Raw genomic sequence first — 20,890 nt, forward strand, 5'->3', positions numbered from 1 at the left:
TAATAACTTTTTGTCGTCATGGTTTGAAGATGATCTGGTTAAATTTTGGTGAAAATCGGAGCAACGGCCTAGGAGAAGTTAGAAAAAGTAGGTTTTTCGGAAAATTCAAAATGGCGGAAAAATTTCCATGGCGGAAAATGACGTCATAGAGTGCAATCGAATCGGCTTGAGCCAAGGAATCAGGAAAAAGTTAAAATTTTTGTTTCTAGCCCTTATGGTTCAAAAGTTATTAGCATAAACATGAGTGCAACTTTGGACAGTTGGTGGTGCTAGAGGGAATGAGTTGGAGACTTCAAAATTGCTTTGCTGATAGTTCAGACTGTCTTCTATTAGTGTGACAAATTTCATAACTTTCCCGCAAGCGGTTCTATGGGCTGCCATAGACTCCCAGAGCAGAAGAAGAAGAAGAAGAAACAGAAGAATAATAAGAACGGGAACAGATACAATAGGTGCCCGCACCTTTGGTGCTTGGCCCCTAATAAATAATACAAAATGCACACAAAACACCAATGCTTACAGTACTTTGTACAGTAACCAATTAAATTGTTCAAAGTGCAAACCAAAAAACTAAAAACACAGTAGTACAAAAAATACAAAATAATAGGAGTATAAAATAAAATATAAGAGAAGCAGGTAAAGAGTGTAAAGTTAAATCAAGTAAACAGTCAAGTGTTTGACAGTCCCCTAAACTTGGTTTAGCTCAAACCAAGTAAAAAATAACAATATTAATTTGTCTTTATGATACATTTAACCATCAGCTTGAGTAATTACACATTTTTCATTACAACGGTAAAGTGTAAATTTCTTTCTTTGATGCAAATATGCCAACCAGGGGCGTAGAAATGAGTTTAACATTGGGGGGGACACATATCGGAAACCTGACAGATCCGTTAATGGTTTGAACAGAAATATGTCATAAATTAACTACACTGCAAAACATTCACCAACATACTTTATTCTACTAAAACAATACATTTGTAAAGATAAAGGAAAGCACATTTTGAATGACAGTAATTAACACAAAGGGCCCTATTTTAACGATCTGAAACGCAAGTGTCAAAGCGCAAAGCGCAAGTAACTTTGTGGGCGGGTCTCGGCACTGTTACTATTTTCCCGGCGGGATAAATGACTCTTGCGCCCGGCGCAAATCTAAAAGGGTTTGGTCTGAAGTAGCTTCATTATTCAAAGGTGTGGTTTGGGCGTAACGTGAAATAAACCAATCAGAGCATCATCTCACATTCCCTTTAAGAGCAGACGCACTTTTTCCTTGGCGTATTGTTATTATAACGGCGGATTTGCCAGGCGCGCGCCAGGAGCGGTTCACAGCCGAGGAGAGCAAGGCTCTCGTCACTGCCGTAAAAGAGAGAGAAGTGACATTGGGGATGGAGAAACACACCCAAATTAGCTTCGGTTAAACAGGCATATAATAATGTGGGTAAATGTGTAAGCTAGATGTATACTTTTATAATAAATTATCTATCTATCTATCTATCTATCTATCTATCTATCTATCTATCTATCTATCTATCGTTTGTAATAATATGATTTGCAAAAATGAAAACTGCTGCTTCTGTGTAGATTAGAGAATCAAAGTGTATGCGCGTTGTGCACGCTATACATTATGGTCAAGCATGCGCCCTTAAAATAGCATAATGAACAACGCGCCACGCGCCACTGACTTTAGACTAGGTTTTTTCTGGCCAGTGGCGCAATTGTTTTATGGAACAGTAAAATAGCACCAGGGATTGTTTGCGCCGGAACACGCCTCCTTTTTTGCGCTGAACCGCCCAGGGAGCGCAAGTTCATTCCCTAGTTTAGCGATGTGCTTCTGTGGAGGGAAAAGCGCGCTTTGCGCAGGTGCAAAATAGGAATGAAACATGCGTCGGTGTACAAAGTCAATTGCGCTGGGTGCAAGATAGGGCCCAAAAGGTTGAAAAACACTTTTCTAGGCAAAAGAGCCAAAATGTTTTTTCATCCTGTCATTTGCAGCCACAAATTGCTTGCAAATTGACTTCTTGTCTAGTAAGTCAAGGTTTTCCTAATGGACATGACAAACAGCAACATGGTTAAGTCTGTTTTGAGTCATTGTGGAACGGAGCCAAGTTTTGAGCCTGCGGAGGACACTAAAACTTCTCTCTGCCACACAGCAAAAACTCCAGTGTTAAATTAACACTCCTGGGAGTGTATATGAGTCCACACTCAAAAGTGTAAAGTGTTAAAATATGAGTGTTAAATTAACACTCAAGAGTGTTAAAGTTAATGAGATAATTAAGTGATTAGTTTAGTGATGATTGAGCATTATTGAAGACACCTGATGTTAACAAGCAGAATCACTGAAGGAGAAAATCACAAATTGTAAGTTACCATTATGGTGATCAGTGTTTGCTTTAGTTGGACTCTTGACACTTATATGTTTACTTTAAATTTTGCTTGTCTGCTGTTATTGATTTATAACAGTCAGATGAACAAAGAGACAATGTGATCTGATGGTGTTGGTTATGTTTTGACATAATCCTGTTGTGATCCGTAAAACAAAACTTATTGAGATGGCTTACCTTGTTAATTACAGCAGCTCTGTGATTCTACAGCACATGATTTTCAGTATTTTTCATATAATCCAAAAATATTTCATAATCATTGTTCTGATCAAAAGACTTTCAAATGAATTTATTTAGAAACACAGACATCAATAATCAGCCTGTGAATCTCAACAATGGTGACAATAATAAAGCATGTTGCAGTGGCTGCCACCAATCACAACTCATTAATGGCTCCCATCATGCATTGCGGTATGAATAAATTATGATCTGAATTGTCTATGTAATTTACTTTTCCTAACTGAATATTCTGCTCGTCACCATTGAGATGCATAGACTGAATCTTGACATCTGTGTGTGCCTAAAAGAAAGATTTTTTTTTTTCAAAACAACTTTTAAGAAATCCTTTGTATTATATCTAAAATTCTGGATATTTATGCAGATTCACAGTTATGCTGTAATCAACAACATAAATCTAAGTCAGAAATAAGGATCTTAATGAGTTCAGTGATCATTTTCAAATGATGATTGTCATAATATAACCAACACCATCAGATCCCTTTTTCTCTTTGTTCATCTGGCAGTTATAAGATACAACAACCAAACAAAATCTAAAGTAAATGTATAAGAGAGAGAAGTGATGACAGTGTGTATGACTACTTTCATGTGCTTTAAATTTTTCAATAGCTTTTTTTCCAAATTTGGAATCCAGAAGTGATAAAGGCAGGCTCTGATTTTACAGCAAATGGTGTGAGTTTGTCCTGGTAATTCTCATGCAATAAAAACACAAAACCCTCTTCTGCACTGCATCATAATGTAGCCAGGGACAGTCCTTGTACCACCGCTCTTGGAAGGAGAGAGTTCTGTTAGACAGAACTTAAGTGTCAATTAATTTTGGGTGTGGCTGATATATATTTTTGGGTGTGGCTGACTCTGTCCTCTATCCCCTGACTTCAGTGTCTCTCAGCTGTCTGTCCCTGCTCTGAACATCCTAAAAGGATGTCACACAATGCGACGAGACTGCAGTTACTACAAGCACCCTAACCCTTTAAGGTTAGGTGAATAAGGTGTAGAAAAATACTAGTGCAAAAGCTAGTGCAATATTAAAATCATGTTTGTTATATTATTAAGTTAAACTGTGTCCACTTATTATCATGTTCAAACCTTCCTCTCATAATCAACAAACTAAAATCACCTCACCCTTCATATAACACCTACCTGCAACTCTGCAGTGCTGTCTCTCCCTGCATCACCCTCAGCAGTGTTAGTTTCCAGCTGAACTTCATCTGATCTCTAATATGAAAGCAGTGGAGATGAATAAGGTTTAGAAAAATACTGATGGGAATGTCAAGAATGACAAGCGAAAAACACACAGACAGACTAACTCCTTTCTAGATGTGGGAGATGTGTAACATTACTTGTTTTCAAGGATTAGTTCACCCCAAAATGAAAATTTCCTAATAATTTACTCACCACAATGCCATCCAAGATATCCATGTCTTTCTTTCCTCAGTGGGAGAGAAATTATGTTTTTTGAGGAAAACATTTCTGGATTTTTCAATGTACTTCATTGGTTACCATCGTTTTTAAGTCCAAATCAATGCAGTTTCAAAAGTCTTTGAAGTGTTGTCACAGCTGAAGAAGAGGTTGTTATCTAGCGAAACGACAGGTCATTTTCAAAAAATTCTTTTATCATTTATAGACTTTTTACCTTCAATAGTTCGGATTGAGCTGATCAACAAACGGACAGGGAACTACGTCATCACGTTGAAAGGTCCGCCCCACTGTTTACAATGCGACCGTATGTAGGAGGATAGTTAAAATAGTATTGTTTGCTATTATATATATAGTACTAGTATTCAGTGAATATGAATATGAATATGAATAACATTCTGATGAATATGAATAGTAATTCAAATAGTATTGCCGGCGCCGACGTGACCTTTCAACGTGATGACGTAGTTCCCTGTCCGTTTGTTGATCAGCTCAATCCGAACTATTGAAGGTAAAAAGTCTATAAATTATAAAAAAAAATTAAAATGACCCATTGTTTCGCTAGATAACAACCTCTTCTTCAGCTGTGATCGCGTACAGCCCGTTTAAACACTTCAAAGACCTTTGAAACTGCATTGATTTGGACTTAAAAATTATGGTAACCAATGAAATCCATTGTTAGAAGAAAAATCCAGAAATTTTCCTCAAAAATCATAATTTCTCTCCCACTGAGGAAAAAAAAGACATGGATATCTTGGATGGCATTGGGGTGAGTAATACTTGGTAGCACTGGTGCTCCGAACTTCAAAAAGTTAGGAGCACCAGCAAAAATTTAGGAGCACCCAGCAAAAATTAGGAAGCGCACCACAACTACAAATGATATATTTACACATTTAATTTATTTAAAAACAACACCAGCAATCATTGGGGGTTTACACATTGGTGGCCAGGATTTGAAATTTGGTCTTCTGGCTCTATATCATCTCACCTGATGATATTGGCACATGATTTGTCATTTGCATACGTCATGTTAATCGCAACTCCGTTTTTTTTCCATGAGCTGCAACATAGGTTTAAATTTAGTGAAGGCAAGCTCTTCTTTGGCAATGGTGTGTATGCGGTGTTAAATTTGACATATAATTAGCTTTGCCAGTAGAGCACAACGACCAGCAGCATCCTGCCGATTAAAAGCCTTAATAATCGAACCTGATAAACCTGATTTGTTTGCCACACACTTGTCCCAGCATTTTTTGCTTGGCACTTGTGCCTTGGCACTCTATTGCTATTAATATGCTGTATTAATCCTAATTAATAAAAAATACAGCTGTTCATTGTTTGTTCATGTTACTTCACAGTTTATTAACTATGTTAACAAATACAACTTTTGATTTCAATAATGTAGGCTATTAGTAGCCTAAATATTGAAATTAACACTAACAATGCTGTAGAAGTGCAGTTTATTAATAGTAAATGTTAACTAATGTAGTTAACTAGAGTTTAATAAATGGAACATTATTGTAAAGTGTTACCGATTTTTTATACACCGATTCAGACGCCTCATGAGTTCAGTGTTGGACAGATCAGTTGTTTTAGCCATTCATTAAAGTGAATCGTTTATGAGTCATTAGTTCGCAAAACGGACGTGTCATAGTGGACTACGGCACGCGTTGTGTGACTATCCCGGCAGTTTAGGAAATCACAGAAGATTTGTGTAAACACAGAAAACATTTCATCACTGGATAGGTTTTTTCATTTATTGAAATTATAATTTATGTCAGCTGAATATGCGGAACAAATTTCAGAGAAGATAAGGCAACGTTTTTTGCACAATTGTTACACCCCGCGATAATTCAGGAAGAAAAAAAGGTAACACTTTATATTACGACCCGCAAACAACTGCGTAAGTAAACCGAAATTACGGTGTACGTTTCTGTAATTATAGTGTACTTCTGTGTAGGTATAAGGGAACATTATGTTAAGTTTTGGGTAATAAAGGGGTAACAAGCAGATATACAACCTGCAAAGAACTTCGTAAGTAAACCGAAATTACGGTGTACGTTTCTGTAATTATAGTGTACCTCCGTGTAGGTATAAGGGAAGAATATGTTAAGTTTTGGGTAATAAAGGGGTACAACCAGATATACAAGCAAATTATTTATAATGTAATTATTTTAAAACTAACATGTAGGCCTACCTATTATGTTAATATATTCCAGGCAAAAATTGAACGTCTGTTGTATATAAAAGTTTTTATCACATTTCTGGCAAAATATGTTCTTATGCAATGTAGTTACAGGGTAATTTTGACATCTGTGGGTTGTAAATTAAACTATATATATATATATATATATACATTGGCAATGCTATTTATTGGCTTTTTTTACTAAACTACTTAACGTTAAAATTGCAATGACACTTAAATGTTAGGGCAAATATACTGTGTAATTAAAAGGTGTTTTTTTTGTTTTTTTTTATAAGAGTACCTTTCTCTGTAATTACTGTGCAAATAGTGTTGTTTCATATTGTTACATAGTAAGTAGTGTTTGTTACCCGTTTCAACTGTGTATTTACAGGATAAGTGTAACTCCTGGGGGCTGTAAATTAAAGTGGAGCTTGTTACCCCCTTGTTCTGTGTAGTTACAGGGTAAGTGTAACTCCTGCGGGCTGTAAATTAAAGTGGTGCTTGTTACCCCCTTGTTCTGTGTAGTTACAGGGTAAGTGCAGTAAATATACAGTAAAGGATCCCATTTAATTTCTGACTTTTATTTTACAAAAAAAATTCAAAACACTTTTTCATCTTAATAAAGCTTTTTATATAGGCTATAATAAAAACTTTTATATACAACAGACGTACAATTTTTGCCTGGAATATATTAACAGAATATAGGTACCATTTTTAAAATAATTACATTATAAATAATTTGCTTGTATATCTGGTTGTACCCCTTTATTACCCAAAACTTAACATATTGTTCCCTTATACCTACACGGAAGTACACTATAATTACAGAAACATACACCGTAATTTCGGTTTACTTACGAAGTTCTTTGCAGGTTGTATATCTGCTTGTTACCCCTTTATTACCCAAAACTTAACATATTGTTCCCTTGTACCTACACGGAAGTACACTATAATTACAGAAAAGTACACCGTAATTTCGGTTTACTTACGCAGTTGTTTGCGGGTCGTAATATAAAGTGTTACCGAAAAAAAAAATCCAAATGCTGCACGACACGTGAAACAATCATGTTAACTGATTTTGATTAATATGCGCGAGGGAGAGAGAGCAAGACAGCGCTCGCTCATGTTGTTTGAACTTTAAGACGGTGAGAGAGTGTATTCGCGCGGCCGGGGTTCTCTCTCTGCTGCTGTAAGCTATTATATGCATCCTGTCAAGCGCAGCTGTCATTGTATTTCAATCAAATAAGGCTTTGGAGGCAGTCAATTTTTTTTTAGGTTACACAGATTACATTTCAGGAGCATATGCGACCACAATGGTCGCAATTTCGAGCCTTGTAGCCTACAATCATCTTAAAGGACAATTCCGGTGAAAAATTAACCTAGGGGTAATTAACACATGGTTACCGAGTCAATCGTTCTCTGGGATGTGTTTTCATGATAATCGAATGTAAAGAGTTTTATCTCTAAAAACAGATTAGCTAACAAGGCTCAAAATAGCCTCACACTAAATGGTAGCATAATGAGGGTCCCCACATGCAAACCGAAGCATTGAGAACTGTGTAAGTGTACAGACAGTTTAATAAGAAGATACTTTATAAAGACAGTAGCCTACATTACGCGTATACAGGCAGGAGCCATCTTGGAAAACAGTCTCGACTAGTCGAGTCACGAACGCCGTGTTAAGCTGGTCAATAGGAATTATGTTTTTAAAATTATTTTTTATAATAATTTTTATTTATTTATTTATTTTCTCTGTTGCGTTCAGTGCTTTCTTCCGGAAACAACGGACCATATAAGATTCCAAGTCACAGTTCATCTCACTTAGCACGGTGTTCGTGACTCGACTGGCAGTGGTGCAGCTGAGGCCCAGCTAACAAGGGACGTCCCCTTAGGTCCGCTTTGTAACGTTCACTGACAGACGTTCTGAGGACGTGCACTGTGACTGACGTTCGCATTTGGTCCGCTTTGTAACGTTCGCTGACGGACGTTCCGATGACGTTCGCATTTGGTCCACTTTGTAACGTTCGCTGACGGACGTTCTGAGGACATTTGTCCGGGCCAGTTTACGAACGTCCCTTTTTCGTCCCTCACCTGCCATTTCCATGCAACACTTGCAAAATCCAATCACCCATGCGTTTGCTTTTATCATCAGACCTGACACCTTGCAACTCAGAAAAAAGAATAGGCTAAAATATAAATGCAAATAAACTAGTAAACATATTGAATTAATTGTAAAATTAAGTTCATGTTAAATATGTTAGTGTTTTAATGTTAATGTTAAGATAATAACTTAATGCTACTTAGTAACTTCTATCACTAATTAAAGATGTAGCCTAATCAAATCACGAGTCTGTTTTCAGCGTTATAGCCTAATTTAAACAGCAAAAACATGATACTTGATTCTTTAAGCTACAATTTACATAGGCTATTCATGCATGAAGAAAATAAGGTTGAATCCCAGGACAGAGCTCTAAAAGAATGCATCGACTTCAGAAAACGTGAAGACTGGAAAAGCACATTGCTGGGAAGAAAGTGGAAAATAACACAGGTAAGACAAATAAAATTATCCTAACTGTCCTATCCTAAATGATCAAACTGTTGGTCAGGCGAAGGTGACGGGTTTTATTCAAAAGAAGTTATTTTAGGAAAAATATTATTCCAATTATTGCACTTAAGACTGATAGCACATGCAGCTCAAATAACAAAAAAAAAAGTGTAATATAGCTACACTGGGAGAAACAAGCAAGTGACGATCAAGTGCGCCTAAGCGAGTGACGTCATTCCTTATGTTATGGTACGCAGCATGTATCCATGGCAACGCTCAGCTGCGTAGTGACAGTTGACGGTCCTCCTCAGACGCAGCCTTGTGTTTTCTCTTTCGTCTGTCTAAAAGGTATTTTTAATTTTTAGATTAGTATACATTAGTTACCATAACCACTGTCCATCTTTAAATTATATGAAAATGTTACCTTTTAAAGCGTTTGCTTAAGTTGTCCGCCGTGTACCGCTGCTAACCGTTATGCTAACACTTCGAAGCTAACGTTATCTGTTAAAGGGGCTATATGCTTTTTTCTGAAATTTAAACTCGCGACTGACACCTGTGGCCAAAAAACGGAACTGCTCTTCCTTTCTGCTCGCTCTCGTACGTGCACACTTCACAAGTCATCCGCTGCAAAGAAGTCAACATTATGTTTACAGAGGTAAGAACAGTCAAATACATATATTGTTTGAGAAACTAAGTTTGTTTGCTGACTAGCGGTGGTGGCAGAGTGATCTGAAACGTTTAACATGAACGCGCTTGACGTCACATCTGCAGACAGCGCGCGAAAAATCCGACCCGACAGAAAATAGGAAAAATAGGATACAGGCTTATAGGTGCACCCACTGTGAGCTGACAAGGTGTCAGTATGCTCATCAGGAGATGTTTGAGTCATACATGGTCAAATAAAAAGGCTATTGTTACGTTTATTTTGGGGAAACAGTTGCATATAGCCCCTTTAAGATGAGATGAGACGACTTTATATTTCACATGGATATATTATAGACATATAAAATCATAACACTACTGAATATGTTCATTTTGTTGTTTTAGGTAGAAAGCCAAGGGGAAGAATTCCCATCGGACCAACCACACAGCTGACCGACAAACACACTGCCAGCGCGTTTGAAGACACAGACACACACACACACACACACACACACACACACGGAAAGAGCACAACACCTTTACAATTGTTCAAATAAAATACATTTACTTTGTTCCTTACAACGTGTCTGTTTTCTTTGGTTAGCCAGAAGTAGAATAAAATAAAATGATATTAAGGGACTAAACGCGAAAGTCCCCTAAACGTTCCGAATGGCCGCTGGTGGTCCTGTGAATGTCCTCTTGAACGTACGGAGGACGTCTTTGCGAACGCTCGCGGGACATCAAGCGGACTCCACATGGGGACGTTCGCACAGGCCATTTAGGGGACGTTCTGGGGACCTTTTTTTGTTAGCTGGGGGGTCACTTCTGCGTTGTTTAATCTCACGAGCAAGTAGTTTATGATCCTGTTAACACGCTGACATCTAGCGCGCCGCGCATCGCATGTTGTATACGTAGCTGAAAAAAAGCCATAGATCTGCATCTGATAGAACGTGCACTGGATGCGCGATTCTACGATATTTCCGAAAAAGTGAATCGTGGAGATATTTTAATCGTCCACGATTAAATATCGTCATATTGCACACCCCTACCTAGAGCATCAACATATTCAAGTCCAGTGTCGTGCACCTTTCAAATCTCGTCGATAAGCACCCTTTTTTCTAGAAGGTCTACATTGAGGGACAGCTTTTTGGCTCTCTTGCTGAAAGAGCTCTGTGCTGTTGAGCGCTTTCTTTAGGGCCACTAATTCTGCCAAATCCATCTTCCTTTCCCAGCACTGACCAAGGCACTATTGCACAGAGGGGTCTATTCGGCCTATTCCTCTTTCCTTGGTGCTTCTTCACTGGTCAATGCTGATAGGGCGGTGGCAGACTTGGCTTAATGCACTCGGGCCGTTGGTTTATTACTGTTCCATTTTCTTCCCACAGAAAGGGCAACCCAGTGTACAAAGGATATTACTCGGTATTCCACATTTGTTTGTTTATTTTTTCACAAAAGATAACCAGGTAATAAACCTGAAATAATAAGAAATGCAACGTTTCAATTTTCATGTGCATACTACAAACAGCCCCAGTTCTTTACTTCAACAGCCCAATAACAATAAGCAACAATAAATATCATTAATCAAATACAAATATATTATAATATTAATATACTATAATAATAATAATCATCATTTCATAATTTTCATGTTCACGCTTCACACTTCAAACATTATGCACCATCCTCAAGTCCTACCAAAACCTATGCAAGATGCATGTAGTCTTTTCTGCAAACTACAGTCTTTCAGGAAACTACAGCTGGAAACTGCAGCTCCCAAAATGCCCCGCTGCAAACCAGGAAGTACGTTACTTACATTAAATACCGGTTAAACATTTATAAAGCTAAAGAAAGTAAACACTAATGGACACGTATGGTACAGCAATTTTATAAGTCTAAATGTTAGCTTTATGTCCCACGGCTTCACCACCTCGTCAACTTATAACTCTAGAGCATAGCGTTATCATTATCAGTTAACTAAACTGCTTAGATCTACCGGATCATAGCGTTATAACGTGCAACGGACGTAAACACAGTACAACAACATAGCATGGCGACAGCAGACAACATGAAGCGTATATCATAAAAAGCAGACAAGAAAACATTTAAAATTAAGAGAGCTTACCAAGTGGCTGCACACCGGGTTGAAAGTCATTACAAACTGAATGAATCTCATGCTTACTTTTCACGTAGTAAACACCGGTCACATGTACTCAAAGCACACTCCTCTCTAAAGAGGCACTACACTATTGGGCTGCTAAACCTCAAACGTTTCTCCATAAGTGTTACTTGCAACATTTGTAGATCTGGTTTAAGGTAAACATTTGATTAAACATGTAAATAAGAAATAAAACTTCACAAATGACAGAACTCCACAGAAAACACAACAATGGTTAACCAAAATCATATGTGTGGCATGTTTGGTCTCTATAAACTCCAATCTTCGTTTCCCATTTGTTACTTTACATTACATTTTGCTAACTTTGTGACGCATTAATATTATAAGCATTTTAAAGATTCTTGTGTTAAACATCCAATCAAATTACATGTTCAAAGGCCTGCTTGAACAATGGGTCGTAAAGTAAAAGATTTTCCCTCCAAAGGAAAACACGTCTTATTGGCTCAAACACCTCCAGAAGGTGTGGCATCTTCACGCTTTAAAGTCACTGATCAGCTCTGAGCTCTCTTAGTCCCTTTCTGAGATGCTGACGTGAAGATGATGCTGAACTGAACGAAGCTTGTGCCAGGCTGCGGCCTTGTCTTTCCATTCACCAAAGATACTCTGACTACCACTGGTTCTCTCTCATCAAAACCACATCAGCAAAGATCAACTGGAGCCTCAACAAATTGCATCAGGACAGTTTAATTCTAATGGGCGAGACATGCAAGTATCAAACTTAGTCTCATTATTTGATACATTAAGTTTCCTTACCCATTTAAAGAAGGGCGTGTTAGAACTAAACTGATGGTTTGCTCAAGGCTGTTGATCTGCTGAATTTCAAACAATGCTATTTCTTCTTGCTTTCCTGTATTCTGCTTCAGCTCTCTTTCCCTGGGTAAACTGTATGCATGTATGTGTGTGTATGTTAGAGTAGTTTAAGTGTTTAGACTAGTTAATAAAATCTTGTTCATGTCACACGTAAAGTTGTCCGTGTCTCAAGATCATATCTGGAGTCACTAATCATATAGATTTTTTGCTACTGCTCATAGTTGTACTGTAAATTAAGAAAGACATTTCCCATGCCCCAGAAATGTACATTTCTTAGAGTTAATAAACAATTAATCCTGAGTGTTCATGGGACAAACAGGTTAATTGATTGTAATATTAATTTACGACAGTAAGTTAATTATATTAACTGATCCAAATATTCATAGTCAATTATAACCAGTTATTATTGATTATTAATATTTCATAGAGCTAATTTGCTACAGCTCTATGGGATCTAACTGTAATTCCCCTACAACATGTTTACCATAAACATAACAGAAAAGGTTACAAATTAAACAAGGTTGCATTTTGTTTTATTAATGCAGCTTTAAATGTTGAGGCACTCACCTTGAGTTGTTCTCCATTCTCCGATGTTGTGTTCTCCATTCTTGTTCGTCCATCATCTTGAAAGAAGCAGAAAATTAACAATGTGAATATCTTCATCATGTTTTTAATTAAATTGTTATTATTCAGAAAAGTCTAAATGACATAAAATAACGAATAAATGAAACACATCTGTTGTTTCATTATAACTTTTTCATTCACTTTAAACAAAAAGACACATTTAATGACTTCATGTTGCATATAGATGTAAGGACTTAAAACATGTTTTCTCACTCCAAGAACTGTACTGAACAGATGTATTATGCAATAAGGTGTGTGTATGTGTTGTTTAGCATTTTGGAAAAAAATCTGTACAGTCTACTGCAGGATTACAGACTCACTATTGTCAACAGTTCAGTTTTTGACATATGGGGCTATTTACACCTGGCCACTTCATGCGTTTTCTCAGATCGGATAGCTATCCGATCGTGAAAAGACCAGGTGTAAATGCCCTCCGAAACGCATTCGAGACGGATTTGAATCCGATGGCTCAAACCACTTCAGGAGGTGGTCTGGGCTAGCCTGGCTAACGTCAGACCTCTTTCTCTTTGAGACGTGGTCTGGGAGGTTTACGAATGCCCAGAGCCGTTTATTGGGCGCTACGAATGTCTATCAAATGCGCCTGTACGTAGGTCATAGCCAATCGTTTCAATTATACCAGATGACGTATGTAGAGCGACAGATATTCAACGAAGAAGACAACGATGGGTCAGAGATTTATGTGTACACCGGAGTTCTGCACGGGTTCGATTTTGTAAATCCGCACCCGCCCATACTCACAGTGCTTAAAACCGCACCCGACCCGTTTTCCCACAGCAGCACTAACGTTAATTAAAATCTGCACCCGACCCGCACCCGAAATAAAATCAGTTTAGACTATCACATTATAGACACACTTACAAAAATGTTTATTGCCAGGTCATACAGAAGTTATTACACGACAATTAACACAAGGACAACTTACATGAAGCCGGTACATGAAGAATGGCTAACGTTACCACAAAACTGAGTAGCCTTATAACATTTTACCAATCGAACAGATGCGGCTACAACACGCCACGCAATTTCGTCTAGCCTACATCTGACCATTTTGGGTTCAAACCATAGACTGTAAAAAATATGGACAAAGCGTCTGTGACGTCACCCATAGACTTTCTGAAGAACGGTTTTGAAGCCGTTTATGGGGGGTATGGGCGGCCATCTTGGAAAATCTTGGGAAATCCTAACCCCGCCCACCTTCTGGCCAATCCATATATGGGTAAAGGATGCGAATCCGGTTATTCTGCAAATGGAACAGCGCGCGTCACTCAGCTCGCTCTGCTACTCCGGTTATCTCTGTATGTATATTTTAGGCAACAATAAAACGGAATATGTTATAAAACACCAGACTAACTCTTTTCGTTTTCATTTAAAGAAATCTTAAACATTACAGCCACACAAATGTGGTTCAGGCAACGCGTATTGATTATATTCACTGCATATAACCTTAGCCTATTTATAACAAAACGAAATATAAAACTAAGCTGCCTCTTTTCCTTTAATATAATATAAAAATATTAAACATTTGAATATGGTCCAGGCAATATGTGCATTTGTACTAAACAACAGATGTTGCAGTAAACAACATTACAGATCATCTTCGTTGTATTAAAATTTAAAATGACAAAACTCAACCCAGTCTCTTTTTGTTCAATTTCAGTTTTATCAATATTAGCCATTATAAAAGTATAAGTAAAAGGTACAAGAAGCTATACAAATAAAGCAAACAATTCAGTCAAACATACAAAGTCAGCGCTCTAGTCTAACCATACAACGGTAACGTTAAAGGGTAACTAAACCCCTGGTCAGAGCCTGACTCCACCCACTGTCAATATTTGAAAAATGCTAGAAAAGTGGGCAGACCCCAGCGGAGATAGAGGGGACGAACCGTGAGCGGAAGGGCGTGCACCTGAGACCTGCTGTCAGACTCTAAAATGGAGTTTGCTCACAGAGTCGAAAGACGACGTAAAGTGCATCTGATGAGTTTTATCAGAGCCCGTCATTCTCTGGTTTTATCGAGTTGATGTCAATAGCGCGCGCTCTCTATAGGCATATTCATATTTTGCCGCTATGTGAAAAAATCCAGCAAAATGCGCCAACGCGTTTGTCGACCCCAGAGGATTAACTTTAGCCTAACCATAAATTGTGATTAAAATATATATGATCACTCACATCAAGACACCGCTGCGGTGGTGGAGTCCATGCAGGAGGAGCAGCGTTTTGCACTGTCGCTTTTCAGCGCGAGCTGTGTGGAGGAGAAGCCCATTTCCACCTCTATTGCGTTGGAGAAGCAATCCCGCGAAAATGCAGGTTTCACACTCACGGTCTTCCAGGCCAAGTGCATGCAAACACTGGCGCCTATTTTCCAAGTCTGCTGGAAAGCTATGCAGTCCAGCAGTGCTGTTGCAACCAGCAACACTACACCTACGTACCCTCCTGACCACTGTACACAGATAAATCTACGCTAGCTCATACCAAGGGCGTGGTGAGCTCGTACCAGGGGCGTGGTAGAGCTGGAACCTGCTTACGTCACCTGCCACCTTTTACGTCACTTGCCACCGCAACATCCAATAGGAAAATTCAACTGCAGTAGCCACCGTTCAACCTTAAGAGGGCAGCACTCAGACGTTTTTACACCATATATTGTAGAATTAAAACACTTTACACGCAAATGTCAAAAAAGTTACTCGAATCAATGAACAGCACTAATAAAGCCCCATTCTTACAAATCATTAACTAAAAAAAGTTGGTTTAGGGTTTAGTTACCCTTTAAAGTTAAATAGCTTATAAAGTTATGAAACTTCCCCTCAGCCAAAACGATTGGCCAGGGAACAAATTATAGATTCACGAGACCAAAAATCGCCCGTTAGATATACACAAGACGAATTATATCTCATGTTTAACCACTACAGAGACGCCAGAGTCAGCGGCAAACGTCAGAACGACTAGCCGAGGAAAGGCTGTTCCCGGCGAGGTACATGAGCGCAGAGTGCCCGGTGATCGCCTGCATCTCACAACCTGGATAAATCTTCATAAATAAACCACAGATTTGAGCTTTAAACAACTACATTCTCGCCTGAAAAACTCTTAAAACTACATTTCATGATACAAAAACAGTAGTATTATATTCCAACTGTATATTAAAATATGGCACTTCTTATGTTGTCATTCTCCTTGGCGCAGCCTATGCCTGTTATCAGCTGTCAATCAAGCTGTCAATCAAAGTTAACCAAGCCCTTATTTGGCATACATTTTATATCTAAATACTATCTAAACTAACGAGTTAGAAAAAAATTCACCCCCCTCACAGTTGTCAGGCACTCGGAACCTATCAAAAAATACAATAAAAGTCCATGGGACCAACCTGTAAAAACATGAATTTATGCTGTGAAAACGGACATTTTAACATGGGGTTTATGGACATTTGCTCCCTTTTGGGACCTTCCCCTAGCGGATTTTCGATGTATTGCAGTTTTTCGCACTTCCGGGTAGGCTTCATTTTTCAGATTAGAATGTTGCCCCTTGGTTCAAACACGCCCTGCACACCACACATAGCCTACTTAACAGTGTTAAATATGAAAAATACTGTTCGATAGAACTGCTTTTTACCACAGTTTCTGCGTGCTTCCTCAGGGATGAAGTTCCACATTTGCGGCTATCCAACACGAAAATGTTTGCAGCAAAGCCTTTCACAATATTTTCTTCAGATAACTCCAAATTTCTCCCACACACTGGACTTGATTTTTGATGAGGTATTGTCGACAACTTTACAATCTCCACTAGCTATTCTTTTCTTCAACTCCTCAGCATCTATCCCGAAGACTGCAAGCAGATCGCGCGCGCGTGGTAATGAATTTTTAAAAGTGAAAGTAGCCTAGGTAACGTTATAGATCCTGGGAGGGCGTGACACGTGGGCACAAATAAACTGATGTGGATTTTACATTATTGTATCAACTTGAAATACAGGCATATTTTTGTAGATGTGTTCCTAAAAATATGCATATATTTTTACAACTGTCATGTTGGATCCATAGAAATTGCTTCGGTGTGTCGCATAGATGTCGTCATCGTCTTGCTGCTCCCGCCCCGTTCTGTGATTGGTTCCCTAGTTGAGGTGAAAATCTGGTCCATGGTATCCAGGCTGACTAGCAGCGTGAATAAAATCGCGCTTCGCTCAAGGCAGCATGGGGAAACCGAGGCTAGGTCTGGGCCGCATTCCAGACGAAACTGGACAAGTGTAAATGCATCTGGTGGTTGAAACCACATATGTAAATTGTACTCCTCCCAAAAATGCTAAAAAAAATAAATGTGTGAGAGCGTGTCATAATGTTACAGCCAGATATGACGTACTCGGTTACTAAACGTAACCTCTGTTCTCTCTAGAGAGGGAACGAGTATTGCGTAAGTAGCTTTCGCTGCGGGAAAGTCTCCTTTCTCGAGATACTGAAGCCAAAAAATGATCCTTAATTTTTAATAATCTTGTCAACGCAGTGCGGCAGCCTGCAGACCTAGGGCAGGCTTACTAGCGTGCCCATTGGCTGCCCTGCGGCAACTGCAGCAGCCTATAGCTGAGCCCTTGGTGTGACGTCACGACCAATGAGCGCGCTTGGCGCGCTTAATGCGTCACAGCCCGTCATAAGGGGTGTGGCTTAGCGTATATAAGCAGGGCTCAGAGGCTGCTTCACTGGTTTCTGTCGCATGAAGCAAATGAGCTCGTGGCGCGAGCACGGCGGGTTACGCAATACTCGTTCCCTCTCTAGACAGAACAGAGGTTACGTTTAGTAACCGAGTACGTTCTCTTACGAGAGGTTCTCTCGTATTGCGTAAGTAGCTTACGCTGCGGGAACTCCCTTGTCAACGCCGTGTGCGCCCAGCATCCACTGAATGAGTCCCAGGGAGAGCCCGGGGAACGTGATAGCGGAGCCGGGCGGCCAACAGAGGGCTAGCGCAGTACACAAGCACATACTATGGGGGCACGGAGCGGCACAGCCGGTCCGAACTGACACTTCCCTACGCAGTGCAGCTCAACCAGTAGAGCTAAATCACACAACGTAGCCCGCGCACAGATAGTGGGCTGGCTACGCGAGACTTAGACTTATAACACTTTCGCCTGCAAGGCGGGAACTTCCAGGTTGTAAAACCTAACAAATGTAGAGGGAGAGGCCCAGCCTGCCGCTGCACAAATGTCATGAATGGGAATCCCGCTGGACCACGCCCACGATGAGGCCATGCCTCTGGTGGAGTGAGCTCGAATGCCCAGTGGGCACTGCAGGTCTTTAGACGCATAAGCAGCAGCAATAGCGACCACTATCCATCTGGACAGGCTGTGTTTCGAGGCGGCGAGACCCTTGGTGCGCCCACCAAACGAGACAAAAAGCTGCTCTGAGCGCCTGAAGGCGGCTGAGCGTGAAATATAGTTTCTCAACGCCCTGACCGGGCAGAGGAGATTACTATCTGCCTCGCTGCCGGAATTCGGCAGGGCTGAGAGAGAAATGACCTGCGCTCTGAAGGGAGTGCCCAATATTTTGGGAACATAACCATGCCTCGATTGAGAATAACTTTAGAGTCATTGGGTCCGAACTCGAGGCACGCGGCGTTAATAGATAACGCGTGAAGGTCTCCCACTCGTTTGACTGAAGACAGCGCTATCAGAAAAACGGTTTTGAGCGTGAGGTATTTCATATCCACAGTTTCCACGGTTCAAAGGGATGCGCTTTCAGGGCTTCCAAGACCAGTGAAAGATCCCACATAGGAACCGAGGGGGGTCGCAGGGAGTTCATCCTCCTAGCTCCCCTAAGGAAGCGGATGACGAACCCGTTCCTTCCTAATGTGCGGCCCAGCTCTGAGACAGAGAACGCTGAAATGGCCGCGACATAAACTTTGAGCGTGGAGGGGGACCTGCCCGCGTCCAGCAGCTCTTGAAGGAAGCACAATACTTGCGATACCCCACATGTCTGTTGATCGAGCCCCTTGACAGTGCACCGTCTGTTAAACACCGACCATTTAGACGTGTAGAGCCGCCTCGTAGAGGGGGCTCTGGATTGTATGATCGTGTTCATGACCCCTTCTGGCAGATCAGCATGTAATCGTTGAGGCTCCATGCATGCAGAGACCAGCGCTCTGGATGGGGATGCCAGATCGAGCCGCGGGCTTGAGAGAGAAGGTCTCTCCGCACCGGTATCGGCCAAGGGACTGAGTCTGCCAATTGTATCAGTTCCGGGAACCAAGCTTGGTTCTCCCAGTCAAAGAGTATATAAGTACCAAGAGGCGAAACTCAATAGAACGTTCCATTGCAACAGACGCACCCATGCGCAGAGCTGCAGCTCCGCCATCTTGGACTGAACGCAACACAGCTGTCATAGAAATGAACGATACCGGTTCAAATTCAAAAGCGGTTAAATAGTAGTTTCTAGTTTTTAATATCTCTATAGCAGACATCCCATGTCTCCCGGAAGTTCCGGGAGTCTCCCGCATATTTATAGCAGCTCCCTGATGCCCACAAATTAGCTAAAATCTCCCGGAATCTAGAGCGAGCGAGCAAGAGCGCGCAGCTCCAAACCGTGTAGAGCACACGGCAGAAAGGGTGAGGGAGCGAGAGAAAGATCAACATAAAATGTGGAACACAACTTGTTCAGATTTTTTGCTTTCCTTTTCTTGCAGTTATAGAGTAAAATATATTTTGTAATATATATATATATATATTTTTTTTATATAAAATATAAATAATTCCATGTTTAAATTTGTACATTTTAATAAACTCAAATTTATATAACTTATTTCTGTTTCACTTTTATACTTTCTTTTCACTTCAACAATAATCTGACAAATGTCTTCTTTAAAACAAGACCAACCATAGGTCTGTATTCCAAAGCATTCTTGAATTACAACCATTTACGTTTGGATAGTGATTTTCATGTTTATGCGAAAAAAAGGTGACAGTTAAAAGGATAATTTAGTGATAACAATGAATTAATCAAGCGGTCATTTGCCAGTTTAGGTGTTCATATATCTCTGAAAGTATGCGATTTAAAAAGCCCACTTAGAGCCTTGACTCAATTTCGACCAAATACATAACGTTAGCAAACTGTTACTGCGGTTATGGGATAGCTTACATTAACGTTACAGCACCTGTTATTGTTGACGTTAGCTCACTTTAACGTTAATAAAAACCTTTTCTACTTTACCTCTCTGGATCTAATCTATGAAATGCTAGTTGATTGGTTGTACACTGGTAGTTGTTGGAGTTGATGGCAGAACACTGTTTTCTTTGTTTCCAATTATTTCCACTCATAATGTTAATGCTGTATACAGTAGTTGTGCTAACGGTAAAGCCGCTGGTTCAGTCCAAAATGGCGGCCGCGCTACCGAAGTGCCACCTAGTGGCTGTTGTCAAAACTGCAACGGAGTTTCGCCTCTTGGTACTTCTATACTCTTTGTCCCAGTACGGGGCTATGAGGAGCACTGTGTGGCGCGCTTCCCTGACTCTCTTGATGACCTGAGGCAGCAGAGAGACCGGGGGAAAAGCATATAGCGGGCCGCTGGGCCAGGTCTGGGCCAGCGCGTCCTCGTTCTTCGAGAAGAACTCTGGGCAGTGAGCGTTGTCTTTTGACGCAAAAAGGTCGACTTTCGCTTTGCCGAAACGGTGCCACAGTGACTGGACTGTTTGGGGGTGTAGAGACCACTCCCCAGGGGGAACGTTGTCCCTGGACAGTCTGTCGGGGCCCTCGTTCAGGTGGCCAGGCACATGCGCGGCTCTCAGTGAGCGCAGAGAGTGCTGAGCCCACACGAGGAGGCGTTCCGCCAGGGCGCAGAGCGTCTTTGATCTGACACCGCCCTGGCGATTCACATAGGCCACAACCGAT

The 20,890-nt window shown here is 40.3% G+C and overlaps 1 protein-coding gene across 8 annotated transcripts in view; it reads right to left on the minus strand.

Moving 5' to 3' along the window:
- Positions 1–20,890, minus strand: part of LOC311290784 (interferon-induced very large GTPase 1-like) — an 80,808-nt gene that overhangs the window by 43,385 nt on the left and 16,533 nt on the right. For 5 of the 8 annotated variants that reach the window (XM_084409491.1, XM_084409489.1, XM_084409487.1 and 2 more), the window contains one exon: positions 12,954–13,009. In XM_084409491.1, coding sequence (XP_084265617.1) covers positions 12,954–13,009 — 56 coding nt within the window. Of the gene's footprint in view, positions 1–3,755; positions 3,831–12,953; positions 13,010–20,890 lie in introns of all 8 variants that reach the window. The other 3 variants (XM_084409490.1, XM_084409488.1, XM_084409486.1) reach the window with 1 other exon arrangement.

Source organism: Rutilus rutilus (genome assembly GCF_951802725.1).
Source record: "Rutilus rutilus genome assembly, chromosome: 1".
Lineage (NCBI taxonomy): Eukaryota > Metazoa > Chordata > Actinopteri > Cypriniformes > Leuciscidae > Rutilus > Rutilus rutilus.